Source organism: Puma concolor, chromosome C1, assembly GCF_028749965.1.
Source record: "Puma concolor isolate L17-30 chromosome C1, mPumCon1.1.hap2, whole genome shotgun sequence".
Classification (NCBI taxonomy): domain Eukaryota; kingdom Metazoa; phylum Chordata; class Mammalia; order Carnivora; family Felidae; genus Puma; species Puma concolor.
In genome coordinates, this window is record NC_141674.1 from 71,280,151 (window position 1) to 71,296,392 (window position 16,242).

General features: G+C 37.5%; 2 protein-coding genes across 2 annotated transcripts in view; both read left to right on the top strand.

Annotated features, from left to right (window-relative positions):
• Positions 1 to 16,242, top strand: part of SAMD13 (sterile alpha motif domain containing 13) — a 36,883-nt gene that overhangs the window by 3,503 nt on the left and 17,138 nt on the right. Inside the window, exon 3 of the mRNA XM_086717417.1 lies at positions 16,100 to 16,211. Coding sequence (XP_086573543.1) covers positions 16,100 to 16,211 — 112 coding nt within the window. The remainder of the gene's footprint in view (positions 1 to 16,099; positions 16,212 to 16,242) is intronic.
• The window catches only part of LOC147578131 (dnaJ homolog subfamily B member 6-like), a 35,334-nt gene that overhangs the window by 1,954 nt on the left and 17,138 nt on the right, over positions 1 to 16,242 (top strand). The window contains exon 2 of the mRNA XM_086717416.1: positions 16,100 to 16,211. The gene's annotated coding sequence lies outside the window, so the exon portion shown is untranslated. The remainder of the gene's footprint in view (positions 1 to 16,099; positions 16,212 to 16,242) is intronic.

The following is a 16,242-nucleotide window of genomic DNA, read 5'->3' on the forward strand; positions in this document are numbered from 1 at the left end:
GATCAGTCTTTTTCATATTAGGTATTATATTAGGTGTGGTTTTCATTTTTATTTCCCTGATGAGCAAAGATGGTGAGCATCTTATTGGTATGCCATCCATACCTCTTTCATAAGTAAAATATTGTTCAAATATTTTGCCCATCTTTTTATTAGGCTAGTATTTATGTATTATTTTATAGACAGTTTTTGTATATTCTGGGTGCAAGTACCTTATATACGTAGTTTGAAAATATTTTCTAGTGGTATGAGACTTGTCTTTTTATTCTCTCTACAGCGTCTTTCAAACTGTAGGAGTTTTTAATAACAGTGAACTCCAGTTTATCCATTTATTATTTCATGAATAGTGCTTTTAGTGTCGTGTCTATGAAGTATTTGCCTAACCTAAGGTCACAAGGATTTTCTCTTACATTTTCTTATATTTGGGACGGTGATTTGGGGGTTAATTTCTGTGTATGGTGTGAAATAAGGATTAAATTGTTTCTGGGGGTGGGGAGGATGGTAGGGTGTTTTGCCTATGAATATCCAATTGTTCTAGCTCCATTTGTTGAATTGTTCTTGCAACTTTGTTGAAAAATAATTGATTGCATGTGTGTGAATGTATTCCTGGACTATTTTATTCCATTCATAATTTTGTATATATTTATGCCAATGTAACACAGTTTTGGTAACTATAGCTTTGTAACAAATCTTGAAATCAAATAGTGTTATCTGTTTAACTTTGTTCTTTTTCAGACTTGTTTGGTCTCTCCTAGGTTCTTTGCATTTCCAAATGATTTTTAGAATCAGTTTGTTAATTTCTACAAAAATCAAAACCAAAAAAAATGCCTGCTGGTGCTTTGATGGCATTGCATTGAATTATAGATCAACTTAGAGAGATAGATCTCTTAACAATATTGTGTCTTCCAACCCATTGATGCAGTATTTTTGTCCATTTACTTAGGTCTAATGTAATTTCTCTAAGTGGGGTTTTGTAATTTTCCATCTCTAGGTCTTGTACATCTTTTGTCAGATATATCCCTACGTAATTTATAATTTCAGGCTATTATAAGTGGTATTGATTTTTAAATTTTAATATCCAATTGTTGATAGTATATAGAAATATAATTGATTTTTTTTATTGACCTCATAGTCTACAACCTTGATAAACTCATTTATTACTTCTAGTAGCTTTTGGGTAGATCCAATTAGATATTTGACATAGACAATTATGTCCTGTAAGTAAAGACAGTTTTACTTTTTCCTTCCAGATGTGAATATATTTTATTTCTCTTACTGCCCTTATTGCACTGAGTAGGCTCTTCAGTGAAAAGTTGCATAGAAGTGGTGAGATTGGACAAACTAGTTTTGTTTCCTTAAGGGAAAACATTTAGTCTTTTTCTTGTCTTTGGCTTTCTATATATAATGTGCCACTTTTTGTCTGCTTTTAAGATGTTTTTCTTTATCATTGATTTTCAAGCAATTTGAGTATGAGATTTGGTATAGTTTTGTTCATTTTTCTTGTGCTTGGAGTTTTGTTTTGTTTTTCAGCTCTATGGACTTTGTTTTCATCAAGTATGGAAATTTTCCAGGCATTCTTTTTTGGTTCCCCTCACTTCTCCTTTGGTGATTCCAAATATGGTGTATTTGATCACTTGATACTGTGCCACAATTCACTAATGCTCTCGGTTGTTTTGTTTTGTTTTGTTTTTTATTCTTTTTTCTCTGTGTTTCATTTTGGATAGTTTCTATTGTTTTGCCTTCAAGGTCACTAATCTTTTCTTCTGAAGAGTATGATCTTGTTGTTAATCCCACTCATTGTATTTTCCATTTCAGACAATGTAGTTTCCATCTCTAGAAGTTCAAACTGGGTCTTTTTTTTTTTTTTTTTTTAAGCCTTGACATCTCTAATTAACATATTCATTGATGCCTCTAGCTTCTGAATATATGAAGTATAGTAACTTCATAATATATGAAGTAACTGTTTCAGTGTCTCTACTAATTCTATCATTTCTCTGTCCATTTCAGTTGATTGATTTCTCAGTGAGAATGGGTTATGATTTTCTGCTTCTTTTCATACCTGGTAATTTTTTTTTTTTAATTTTTTTTTTCAACGTTTATTTATTTTTGGGACAGAGAGAGACAGAGCATGAATGGGGGAGGGGCAGAGAGAGAGGGAGACACAGAATCGGAAACAGGCTCCAGGCTCTGAGCCATCAGCCCAGAGCCTGACGCGGGGCTCGAACTCACGGATCGCGAGATGGTGACCTGGCTGAAGTCGGACACCCAACCGACTGCGCCACCCAGGCGCCCCTTATACCTGGTAATTTTTTTAAATGTTTATTTACTTTTGAGAAAGAGAGAGAGTCGGGGAGGGGCAGAGAGAGAGAGGGAGGCAGAGAATCTGAAGCAGGCTCTGAGTTGTCATTGCAGAGCTGGATGTGGGGCTTGAACTCATGAACTGTGAGATCATGATCTGAACTGAAATCAGAAGCTTAACCAACTGAGCCATCCCAGGCACTCCCATACCTGGTAATTTTTGATTGAATGTCAGATACTGTGAATGTTACCTTGTTGGGTGCTGGATATTTTTGGTATTCCTACAAATAGTCTTCTTCTTTTTTTTTTTTTTTTTTTTTTTTTTGAGAAGAAAGTGCAAGTGTGAGTGGGGGAGAGGAGCAGAGGAAGGGGGAGAGAGAAAGAATCTCAAGCAGGCTCCACACTCAGCCCCACAAGAGACTCAATCCCATGACCCTGGAAACATGACCTCAGCTGAAATAGAGTCGGAAGCTCAACCAGCTAAGCCACCCAGGCACCCCTCTATAAATATTCTTGATCTCTGTCCTGGATGCAGTTAAGTTACTTGCAAACAATCTGATCCTATTAAGTCTTGGTTTTAAGTTTTGTTAGGCAGGACAAGGGCTGCATTTAATCAAAGGGTATTTTCCCCCTCTTACTGAGGCATGGCCCATCTTGTACTCTAGCCAATGCTCTTGAATTATGAGGTTTTCCTCTCTGGCAGATGGAGACAAGCACTATTCCCATCCCTGCATGATCACCAAGGATCATGCTCTCGAATTTTTATGTTGGGTGGTTCTTTCCTCAGCCTTGGTTAGTTTTCTCACATGTATGTGATAATCAGTACTCTGCAAAGCACTTGAAGAAGTTTCTGCAGATCTCTGGGGTCCTCGTGCTGAAAGCTGTCTCTTCTCTCGTCTTAGGAACTCTCCTCTGTACACAGCCTAAATTCTCTTCAGGCAGTGATGGGATAGAGCTTATCTTGCTTGTTTTCCATTCCTTGGGCATCAGTGCCCTTTATTACATACGTCCAATGTCTCGAGTGCCATTCTTTCATATACATTTTTTTCCTATTTTTCTAGTTGTTTTAGGCAGAAGAATAAATCTTGTCCTCGTTACTCCATCTTGACCAGAAACAGAAGTTCCAGTTAATTAATACAGCCACAAGTGGCCAGTGGCTAACCTGTTGGACAGAGTAGAGTTAGATTATATAGAATCCCAAAAGGCACAAAACATGGGATCTTATGGTTGTTTCTGCGACCTACCAAAACTGGGGCTTGTGCTGCTCTTATTTCCAGGCATGAAAAATAATAATTGTGTTACTAGGGAGTATACTGTCACAAACAGTCAGTTCCAAAGAAGCCTAAGATAACAGTCCTTGTTCATTGGCCACATGCTTCTGATCAGAGCTTTAGTTTTGCAAGGCTGCTGTTTATGGAGCCCCTACATATATCTAGTACTTTGTGTGAGACTTGTCAGTCCTCACAACCATATTTTGAGGTACTGTATATGTTATTATTCCCATTTTATAGATGAGAAAACTGATGTTCCAGGAAGTTAAAAACATATTACTAACAAGGCATTTTACATCTTTTGTACTCAATTTTCTAAATCCATTTTGTATTTTATGCTTTATATCTCAATTTGGATGCAAAATTTTCATTGGAAGTATTTGATCTGTGTTAGATTTCATAAGATTTACAATTAAAAAAGGTAGAATCACATACCCAAATAATTCCAAACATACTTAAAAGTTCTAATAACTGAATCAAATACCAAAAAATTATTTTTGTATTATATGTATATACTTTGACACAACTGGTTCTTCTTTTTTAGAAGATTTGATTTGACTTTGAAGCAAATATGTATCAGTTTCAAAATGTCCAAGTTAAATAAATTTACTAAGACTTTGTCAGTTCAATCTCATTAACATTGAATTCAAAGTGGTGTATACATTTATAAACAACTATAAGTTTATCCATGTCAATATATCATTTTTTCAAATTTTTCTTAAAATTTGTTAGAAAATTACAAAATTATCATTGTATACTTATGGTATATTATTATTGCTCTATTGTATGTACACTCTGAAAGGTTTCAATTTCAAATTTTATGCCAGTTTAGCTTGGTCACAAACCAGCTTTTCCTTTTTTGGGGTGGTGGGGGAGGCAGGTCCAAATTTAGTTCATTCACATGTAGTGTGATATCAGTGAAAAAATATAATATACTTTGCCATTTTTTGGTCTTCATTGAATATTTGGCAAGCATTCATTTGATGTAATAAAATCTTGAATTGGACTTAACAGTATAGTAGATCTTTGTAAAATTCTTCTAGGACTTATCCAACAAGAATTGGCAAAGAACACACATCATTAAATTCATTGTGTTCTGTGTGTGTGTGTGTGTGTGTGTGTGTGTGTGTGTGTGTGTGTGTGTTTAACAGTTCCATTATCTGGCATTGATCCATAGCATTTGCAAATATATAATGAATGATTTAACAATGGTATCTATGACATTTCAAGAATTTGCTTTAGAAAACTGAACATGGATACCATACAGTAGAATAAAGCAGTGAGGGAAACATCAGTCACTTGTTTTAGAATTACATTAAATCCAGATTTTGTTTTAGTTAACATCCATCAGAATAGAGTTTAATTTTTTCATATCTAGTTGAAATTTTTCTTTGACAGATGTAAAAGATTTAAAAATATTTAAAGTATGAGTTCAGTTTTTCAGGCCATAAATTGACAATATTTCTTCAAAAATTTGGAAGTTTTTTGAGACAAAGCATACTGCAAGTATCAATTGGGCAGTGTCTTTTATGTTGCACTATTTACGTAAAGCTAAAGAAAAATAATTGTGTTTTTCACATTTTTAACCAGTTGATCTTTGATATTGTTAAAAAGATTTTGTCTTCTTCAGGCAATTGTTGGCTGGTTTGACTGAAAACTCTTTCACTTTTTGTGAAGTACCTTTTTAGTCTTTTCTCATAATATTCTAACAACACTGAATATAACCAGATGTCTATGGAAAAATTGTTTTCTTTTTTGTGCAAGAATCCAAGCCGTATATAGCTATACAAATTTATAAGCTCAGATTTTGTTTAAAATCACTTTAAAGCATTTTGTTGGACATTTAATTTTGAATTCAAGTGGCTAATGTCATTAGTTCCTTTTTGGTTGTTGAAAAGAAAGTTACCAAATCTATATGTTCAATGAAAATTCTCTTAATACTGTACAGTCTCTTAATAGTGTGCATTTTATTATCTTTATCATTTTTTTACACAACAGTCTGCTTTTTCTCCTTTTGCTCTGCTCCAGCAAATTGCAATTGCTATTCATTGTGAAATTTACAATATACTTTCAGCCAGCCTCCTTTTTTCTTTATTCTTCTGGTTCTAATGCTAATTTCTACATCTCCTCTCAATTCTGCATGAGTAGTATGCTACCCTTTTAAACTTTCAAATTTATCCATACCTATTTAAAAAAATTTTTTTTCAATGTTTATTTATTTCTGAAAGAGAGGCAGACGGAGTGTGAGCAGGGGAGGGGCAGAGAGAGAGGGAGACACAGAATCTGAAGCAGGTTCCAGGCTCTGAACAGAGCCTGATAATGGGCTCGAACCCACAAATTGTGAGATCATGACCTGAGCCAAGTCGGATGCTCAACTGACTGAGCTACCCAGGCGCTCTGTATCCATTCCTATGTTTAACTGAAACATATTTATTATAATTAAAGTAGTTAGGAATGTCAACTTAATTACCAAATGTAACATACAAAGAGATTCTTATAACTTGAGCTGTTTGCATCAAATACATTACAGTGCTACATGCGTGTGTAGGAAAAAATCATTTGAACTGAATCACTCCGTTGATACCAACCTGATTGGTTGTGTGTTTGTGTATAATACTAGAGAGGACGCATGCATCTGATAGGGGAACTTCAGCAAAGTATCCTAGGGGATGCAGCATTTAAAGTGATATGTTGTCACACTAAAACAATGAAGTTGTGTTTAAACATATTTTGTACCTGTTCAAGTTTTTACATTTAAATTTAAACTAATTAAAATTAAATACAATCAATAATTCAGTTCCTTGGTTAAATGGCTACCATATTTCACAGGTATATAGCCAGGTGAAACTCTCACACATATGTTCTAGGAGGAAGGCTAGGAGGGAAGGTTAGGAGGGAAGTGAGGGGGTATGGATGTAGTCATTGTCAAGATCCTAACTTTTATTTTGCCTGGTGGGTTCATGGCTGTTTATTAAGTTTAAAAATAACTAAATAAGAGGGAACCATCTTAATAATTTGGACTAGATCCTATACATTTTGTATACAAATACTTTTCTGATCCCATATGTATAAACATAGTCATACAAGAACATACACGTATATTCACATGTGTTCAGGAATATACACATACATACATAGGGATGTGCACATATACTTAAAGGATACATAAAATAAGCTTTTATTGAACAAGTGGGATTAAAGTATTGTGTTTTTGTGGGTTGTAGATGCACAGATTTTAGATTAATCGTAAACATTGATACATGACACTCTTATTGACCTATGTTTGAACATGTTGGATCCATGTTAGAATTTTTACTAAATTCTAAAAAAAAAAAAAAAAAACAAAAAGAATTCTAGGTATTTTACATGTATGTGCCTATCTGTACAAATCACAAGTATTCAATATCAGTTTTTTTTGTGTCATTTACTTAGTCTTACTCCCTTTTTCAACAGTGAGTCTTTTTTCCCTTCTTTGGTTTTCTTCTAGGATAGAAGAGGAACAAATGTTCCCACACAATAGACGCTTATAACAAGTTAGCAGCTTTTCAACAGGAAGTGGTTTATTTCCCTACCATCACCATGTCCCTCACCCCTCAGTGGAGAACTCTAATGCAATAGAAAATTCACAGTAGCAAAGTTTAGCAAGGATTTTGAAAAGAAGCTATTTCTTATTAATGCTGAGCCTTTTCTTGCACGCATATCTCACCATATCCCCTGCCTTTGTGGTCAGTATATGGTTTCATTTTGAAGCATAGACTTTTTTTTTAATTTTGAAACTAAAATTCCTTTTATAATTTTAATATGATACTTTTATTTGTGATGAGTGCTATAAAGTTTTAAGCTTGCTTTAATAGTATAATACTGACTTTTGGGAGGCTGTTAACTATAATAACTATTAAGCTAAGCATTAAGTTAAAGAAATTAACATTTTTGCCCATGTGAATTAGGGTTAACAGGTGAATGGTGGAAGTAAATATTAAGGTAGAGTTAGAAGTTATTGTTAGTATTGTTAGAATTTCAAAATTCTGATCTCATTGTAGAATTATCAGAGAGGCTTTTTATATAACAGTAACAACAATGGCTACTATTATTTAACCTTACAAAAATTATCTAACAATGCTTGTGTGTACAACAATCCACCATTCAGGTCCGCATCTCTAAGGGAAGCAGTCACATCTAGGGTTAAATAAATAACCTAATGGGATATAGGATATTTGGTTATTTGTCTGGAACCCTTGCCTGGCTCCTTAGCAAAGGAGGAAGAGGAAACTGATAGAAATAATTGTGTGTCTGATCACTGGTTTCAGCTTTTGCTCATTTGCTCCTAATCCTGTCCATTTGTGGTGCCCCATAAATAATCAGTAGTCCTTAGATGTATTTTCTTTGAAAGCCATGAGGAAATTATATCCATCTGCTGGGTAGTTCCTGGGTACTCTCTCCCCATTAGGCTCCTCTTGTCTGTTTTTACCTTTCCCAGACCCCACAACCACACTCCTTGACTCTACGTGAACACAATGAGTGATGTTTCCCACCATGCTATTCTTTCCAGGGAATAGCAATCTGAAACAGAGGGTCATTATGATGGTAAGATACCTCTATACTAAAAGCAGGGGAAACAACTCCTAACACATTTTAAGTGGCTAAATACCAAATGCTTCTTAATGGTTTGGAAGGACGGAAAGAAGGAAGGATGAAAGGAAGGAAGGAAGGGAGGGAGGGAGGGAGGGAGAAAAGAAGGAAGGGAAGAAGGAAGAGAGGGAGGAAAGAAGGAAGGAATGGTGAGAAGGAGGGAAGAAGAAAAAAAGGAATAGGAGGGGAGGTAAACTGAGCCCATAATTCAAACTTGAAAAATAACCTTTCTCATCAGGATCTGATGTTGTAACCCTTCTGCAGATATTTTTGGTGGGATAAGTTAGGGTGCTATATGGTTTCTTGAATACAAATAATATATGGGAGTTAATAGTGATACTCGTAACTGGTACAGTTTTATTTTTCTTAGTGAAGCTAAAATTCATTCCTTAATATTTTATGGTGTCTGTTCACTATGATACTCAGATGGCATATTGGCTCAGGCTACCATACCAAAACACCATAGACTGGGTGGTTTAAACAACAGAAATCGTTCTGGAGGCTAGGAAGTCCAAAATCAAGGTACCAGCAGATTCAGTTCCTGATAAGACCTGTGTTTCTGGTCTTTATGTGGACTTCCCACAGTGCATGCATGCTGGCTGATAAGGCCGCCAGTCCTACTGGATTAGGATCTTACCCTTATGACCTCATTTAATCTTAATTGTCCTATCTACTAAAAGCCCTATATTGAAATGCAATCATACTGAGGGTTAGGGCTTCTACATATGAATTGGTAGGGGGGGCACAGAATTCAGTTTAATCATAGTGTCTTATGACAAATATTTGATTATTCCCTTAAATTAAATGATAACCTGAGTTAAGAATTGAGTTTGTTTATTGTGTTTATTTGTATTGTGTCCATTGCAAACAACTACCTTAAAGAAGTGTACATTTCAGGGGCACCTGGGTGGCTCAGTCGGTTAGGTGTTCGACTTCAGCTCAAGTCTGATCTCACCATTCGTGAGTTCAAGCCCCGCATCAGGCTCTCCGTGTGTGTGTGTGTGTGTGTGTGTGTGTGTCTCAAAAATAAATAAACATTAAAAAAAATTTTTTTTAAAGAAGTGTACATTTCAAAAGCATAAAATGCATAAAACCAGAGAGTCAGCCAAGCATGTCATCATTTAAAGCATGAAAACAACAGGAGTTTCAGTCAAATCCAGCAAAATTCACACACATGCATTATATATCTTTTATACGTTAGCGGCTCTGATGGGTTGCTGTTTTCTACCTAGTTTCTGGCACGCTACTGATATCCCTACAGAAGGAAAGCCGAGCTTGTCTAATAATAAAGCCATAGTTAAGTCCTTTGGAATAGTGACCTCTGGGCTGTGGTTCAGAGCAGGGAGGGAAGGCTCGTCTGGTGGTGCTTGCACAGTTGTCTTTAGTGTTGACTGGGATATGAAACATAAGTGTGTTTGTGTTTCGCGGGAATTTTGGCATGAATTGTATCTGATAGTGAATAAAAAATTAATTCGTTGCGTCCTCTTGAGAGGAGTGTCCTTATTTACACTTGTTCAGAGGTCTTTATTTGTACAAATAAGTTGAGAACAGGTAGGGAAAGAGGCAGTTACAGAATCCCTTGTTTTTGGAAAGATGGGGTGAGGTGCTGGGGAGACATTCCCAGCAGAGGTATGTCAAAGACAGAATGCCATATGATTTTGGAGGAGAGCCATCAGCCTGAAGGAAGAGTCTAGTACAGCGGAAACAAATACAGGAAGATGCCCTGTCTGTCCCTGGGGTCCGCTCCTGTGTTGCTTCTGAATCAGGCCCCCAAAGCCTCTCTCCACACCTAGCACGGCCTGACTCACCTTGCCATGGTGACTTTTACTTCTCTGCCCTCCTTCTTCCATCTGTCGATTCCTCCTGCTCCTTAACCACTTGTGGAATAAGGCAGGGGACACACATAACCCTTTTCATCAGTTGGCTGACTTGAGATTTGCCCCTTCGCTAGACAGAGTTCCCAAGGCTCATCAAGTGCCTGGCTTAGAGTAGGCAGGTTAAAATTAATTAATGATTAGAATAAGAGCTTTGGGATATTAGGAATAGGACGTTTAACCAGTACCTTTAAAAAGTGATTAGGATTCTAATCTTTGTCGGCTGAACCAACAGAGCTTTGAATGGCATGACCAAACTGTGGATATGGGAAAATCCAGGATGTTGCCCAGTTGGATTTCAGTACAAACTTAGAATGGGAAATAAGCCTGGAAAGTTACGTTTGAATCAAATTTCTGAATGCCAAACTAAAGAATTTGAAATATACAGAAGGCTTGAAGAGTTATTTGTTTTTTTCAGTGCTTTCATTGCTTGAATGTGCTGCAGCTAAGTGCAGTCAACTCTTACTTATCAGAGTTTTAAAAAAATGAAAAATGGCCTGTCAAGATACTTTGAATCATCCTTTTTTTTTAGGCCTTCCTTTTAGCCAGATCCCTGCTAGTTTGGTTGAAGGGAGAGAGAAGAAGGAGTAGAGATAAAACTAAAGCTCATTTAGTTGCTGTGTTGTGAGATACGTCATAGGCAAAAAAAAATCAATATTAATTTATTATAATCAGAATTATATTGCTTTTAGCCAAAGGCTGTTCTAAGATATGGGCAAAGAGTAGTTTAATTTCATTTTGAAAATAAGTTATAAAGATCAAGGCACTACAAAGTTAGAATGCATTTCTGAATGGAAACATAAGTAACATTGAGAATTAGCTGTATAAAAGGAGTATAAATATAAATAAATATATTACTATATTACGTTGACTACTGTCTAAAATAGCTTTTGCTCTGAACTTTAAAGCAGAAATGCAATTAATGAGTATAATGGGGTTTTGAAATCTCATATGGATTTTATTTATGCACAGTTTCCTTTTGGTCTGACCAACCCCCAGAATCGAGAATATCCTGAGTACTATAAAATACACACATGCTAGATTCTGAGAAAGGGATTCAGCTATTTTCCACCTGCCTTCACTAATGTGTAAAGGAGAAATGGAGACTTATGCTGCCAGCACTTAAAATTATAATGTGCCAACATGAAAAAAGCTTATAATAAGGTTTCCATCTGCATGTATGTGCCAAATTTGTTATGTATTGCATTTCTGTCCCAATGATTGTGTCTCTAGATCTCTTTAAAAGTGAGGTGATTGTTTAATTAAGGTATAATTGCTTCCCAGTGTGAATTATCCACGCATGATATAATTTTTATCAATATACGTATGATGTACTTAACCCATATACACAAGGACTAAATGGTGACTGTGTTAAATGATTTGATTAAGTGATGGGATTGTAGAAAATTCTACCCTTCATTTATTGCTAGTTTTTTGTAATAAGTTAAAATACATATATTTTTTTTAAACATCCCATGCCTGGAAAAATATTCCTGAATTTGTCATCTTTATACATTATATTTTAAGAAACATTTTGCTATGATGATAGTGAATAATAAATATCAAATGGATAATGGAACTTTTGTATCTGCCATCTCATTTCATCAGCACAAAATTAGCAGCCACAATGGGAACCACCATCTGGGAGGTGTTTTAAACAGCGCCATTTAAATTCCTTCTGGAATTTGACATGCACAAGTTATAAGAAAAGATTTGGAGAGAATGGTCCATTTAAAAGGGAACAAAGTGTCTCAGTTTGGCCACAAAGAGCAGTCCTTTAGGAGATGTATGGCTTTCCTAGTGGGAAGAGGTGACCCTTAAATCCATTGTCTGAAATGTAGTCATAATTTCATGTGACCTTGGCACTTCGGGTCCCCCAGCCCCCACTTTCATGTTGCCCTTGATCATCTCCAGTTTTCTTCTTAAAACTGTTGCCAAAAACACTGGAAGGGCCCAGCAAAATTATCCATCATACTCTACCATAAACAACCTTGAAGTGACAACATGTGCCTGCATGTGCCTGCCTTTGCAAGCCATCCTCTCTCAAGGCCTAACTTAGGATGTGTCTGGAGCAATAGATGCCTTTCAAAATTGCCATTGAAAATCTTAAGGTGTCCTAGTCAGGCAGAACTTTCTGGGCCCTCCAGCACGCGTGCCTTCAATAGCACTTGTTTACCTCTCTCTCTCTCTCTCTCTTTTTTTTTTTAAGTGTATTTATTCTATTTTGAGAGACAGGAGAGGAGTAGGAGAGGAGCAGAAAGAGAGGGAGAGAGAGAATTTCAAGCAGGCTTTGTGCTGTCAGAGCAGAGCCAGATGCAGGCTCTCTCTCATGAACCATGAGATCATGACCTGAGCCAAAATCACGAGTCAGGTGTTTAACTGACTGAGCCACCTAGGCACCCCACCTCTCAATTCTAGTGTTACTTAGAGTTAGCTGTTTACATGTCTGCTTCCCTCATCAGATTGCTAGCTCTTGAGGGCAGGGACTATGTATTCCTATCCTTGTAACCTTGCATCTAGGACTGAGAAGTCAGTAGGCTTTTAGTAAATCTTTGTTGCATCAGTGAGTTAAGGAGAGTAGAAAAGCACAGATTTTGAAGAAATATATATGGAATCCATTCCTGATTTATCTACTCTGTGGTTTGGGGTGAGTTTCTTAACCTTTCTAAGCCTTAGTTTCCTAAAAACGGGTTATTACAGTAGCCAGTTGATAAGGAGCTGGGAGGCCGTTAATAGGAAATGTATAAAAAGTGTATTACAGACTCTATGTACTCTCTGGTTCTTAGTCCACAAACGTTTTGCTCTGCATCAGCTGTGCACCTCAGACCTATGCCAGATGCAGGAGAGCTGAAGAGATGCAGATAGACAGGTTGTCCTCTTGGGATGTGAGTAGTCTAACACTGTGATTTTTCTTCTAAGTTATTTGGGGGCTTTTTGCTGCTAGGCCTAAACTGAGGATGGATCCATCACCAAATGCACTGATTGGTTTCATGCTGCTTGTTTCTTCTGTGTGGATCCCCTTGCCCTAAATATGAAAGCACGCCAGTTCTCCATGACTCCTCTTCTTCGTGGTACGCTACCCACACACAGTGTTGTAAAGTCTTTGTTCTCTGCTGCATTGCTAGTACTCAGGAATATTTCACATTTATGGAAGTGATGATGTCATATCCCAGAAGAATAAGAATCAGGAAAGCCTCCCATCCTAACATGACAACGTAGCATGCTTTTTTATTACAATTAGATAACTATTCTTTATGAGGAAAGGCAGTTAATTGAAGTCAGCCACGGGGAGAGTGAATTCAGATGTTTTCTGGTGCACTTAAAAGTATATCTGATGGGACTTTCTGCTCACTGCTAGAAGTGAGCTCGTTAGAAAACTTAAAAGATTTGTTAGAAAATGAACTCCTTTCTAAACATTCTTCAAACCCACCTTAAGCAAGAGAGGGAAGAAAAATGGTACCTTAAAGGGAGTGTCCACTGTCAGCTCGTGATTGTGTACATTAATGGGATGATGGAAAATCCCAGCATGTGGACAATGTTTTAAAAAAACATTTAGCTTTGACTTTAAAATACATAGTTAATGTTTGCCAAGGTTAGGTTGAAGTAGCTTTTTCTCTGTGTATATTGCCTGTTAAATGGTAGGAAGGTGTGTGTGTGTGTGTGTGTGTGTGTGTGTGTGTGTGTGTGCACGTAGTGAGCATGCATGTATATGAGTGCATGTGTACATGGGCATGCAGTGTTTATAGATTCACAATCTCTAAGCCCAAAAGGGAAAACACTACTAACTAGTAAGCATTGTCTCTAAATGTTTTTTAAATCAAGTGTTGTGTTGATAAATCATTGATCATGTGTGCCATTGATTAAGGGCTGTCTTTTCTTAAGACAGAATTTTGGTTTTTTAATCAAATATTTTAAGTTCCTACTATGGGCAAACCATTATGCTAGGGATGAGGAAGATGTACAGCTTGACTTATGAATATCTGAATGTTTTCAGGAATCCCAAAGTCTGCGCAATTTCACTTCCATTAAAAGTAACATGAATGCTTTCAACTTGTGCTACATGTTGTTAGTTCTAGGCCCAGTTTTCTTCTCACCCTCTCCCAAGTTTTCAGTTACTCTCTAAATGCTTCTGTCTCCCAAATGTATACCTCTTGCCCACTCATCTGCTTTGACCACCAGACACATATCCCACATTCAGTCTCTGCTTGTATATAGATGGTACTCAAAATTCAGTGTGTCCAACTAAACCTAGCAGTAGCATCTAAGAGAAGTTACCACTGTCCTTCCAGTTCCATGACACTTCCATATCCTTCATTCTCTATGTCTAGTCCACAACTAAGTCATGCTGATTTTCTTGGTTAAAAATCTTTCACATCCACACGCTTCCTCTCCTGTCCATAGCCACCACTCTAGTCTGGATCACCATGACTTTGCTTGGATGACTCCAGTAGACCACCTCTCACTGGCACCCCCTTCTTCCCCTCTGGCTCCTCTCTAATTCTCTTTTTCAAAATGCGAATCTGATCTGGTCACCCTCTTTATATCAGACCATTTACCAAGTCCCATTGCTCGTAGACAAAAATCCAGAATCCTCGATGTGGCCTCCAAGATCTGCATAGCTCTGCTGACTGTATATATTCCTATGAAAGAGACTGAAATAATCTTCACCTGACTTCATACAGTTAACTTCTGGCTGCTTTCTAGACCTTACCTCAAAAGAAACTTCCACAGGAAAGTATCTTCTTGCCCTTTAAACTGTCATAGCACAGTGTACCTGTCCTCCATAGCATACAGCTAGCTGTGCATTTAGTTGTATGATTACTGATCAGTGTCTACCCCCACAGAACTGTGGGTCCACGAGAGTAAGGACCATGTCTGTTTGCTCATTAGTATATTCCTGGTTGGGGAGTTGGCAGGAGCTTTGTCCTGAGGATCTCCCAAGCCAAGTTAAGCTATTTGAAATTTATCTCAAAGGCAATGGAAAGCTTTTGATGGATTTTAAGCAGGGAAACAATGCAATTAGATGAAGAATCACTTTGGATGAGATGTAGAGAAATCCAGACAAATACTCCTAAAACAGAAATGAGGCAAAGTCACAGTAATAGCTGGTTCTTGCGATTCTACTTTTCCTATCCCTCCTTTCTAAATCCACTGAGGCAGGTTACCCATAGACCCTTTCAGATTCTTGATCATTGTCTAGTCATTGACATTGACTAGATCATTGTCTAGTCATTTGCACATTGGTTGAGTTCCTAATACATGCTTGACACTAAGAATACTAAAATGATTCAGGCCCAGATGTATATTCCTAGCCCTCATCTCCCACTCTGATGGGAGAGACTGTCCAGTAAGCAGAGAGTATAATCCAGTGTGGAAAGTACCACAATGGAGTTTGAATGGAGTTCTCAAGTGCATAGGAGATTATAACTAAAACAGTTTCCTGGGGGATCCAGAAAATGCCTCACAGAGGAGGTAGCATGGGAACTAGGTGGAACCAGGTAGGAATGGCAGATTTTGTCAAGTAGAGACAAATGAGGGGGCATTGTAAGCGGCTGGAAAAGCATGTGAAGGGCACAGAGCTGTGAAGGGAACAGCATATTGGGGAATGGCTTTAGCCCTGTAGTTTCACAGCTGCAGAGAGGGTGTGTGGGGATGGGAATGGGGAAGGTGGTAGGAGATGGGAAAAGACAGGTATGTGGGGCCATCCTGTACAGGGCCTGGTGTGTGTAATCCGGGAGTATAAATATAATTCTGTGAGTTGCCAGAAATCATGGAACCACTCATGAAGGGTCTAATGGTTTATCAGGAAAGCAATGACTGAGCCAAGAGTAATGATCTCCTGAACCCAAGAAACACAAGAATGATTATGGTCCTGAGAGAGGTAAACTGAGATCTGGGCCTCTGAGGGAAGAGAGGGCCATGGTTCTAGCAAGCTGGCTGGGGCCCGCCCCTGGGAGTCTGAGTAAGTGAGCCCGGTCACACACTCTTGCATGTTCTGCCATTACAAATGTCCGGATTTGTGTTTTGCAGTTCCATGGAGAATGGGAGGCCACCAGACCCTGCAGACTGGGCTGTGATGGATGTCGTCAACTATTTCCGAACAGCGGGATTTGAGGAGCAAGCTAGTGCTTTTCAGGAGCAGGTAAGTTGGTCTAGAGAGACACAAATGAACA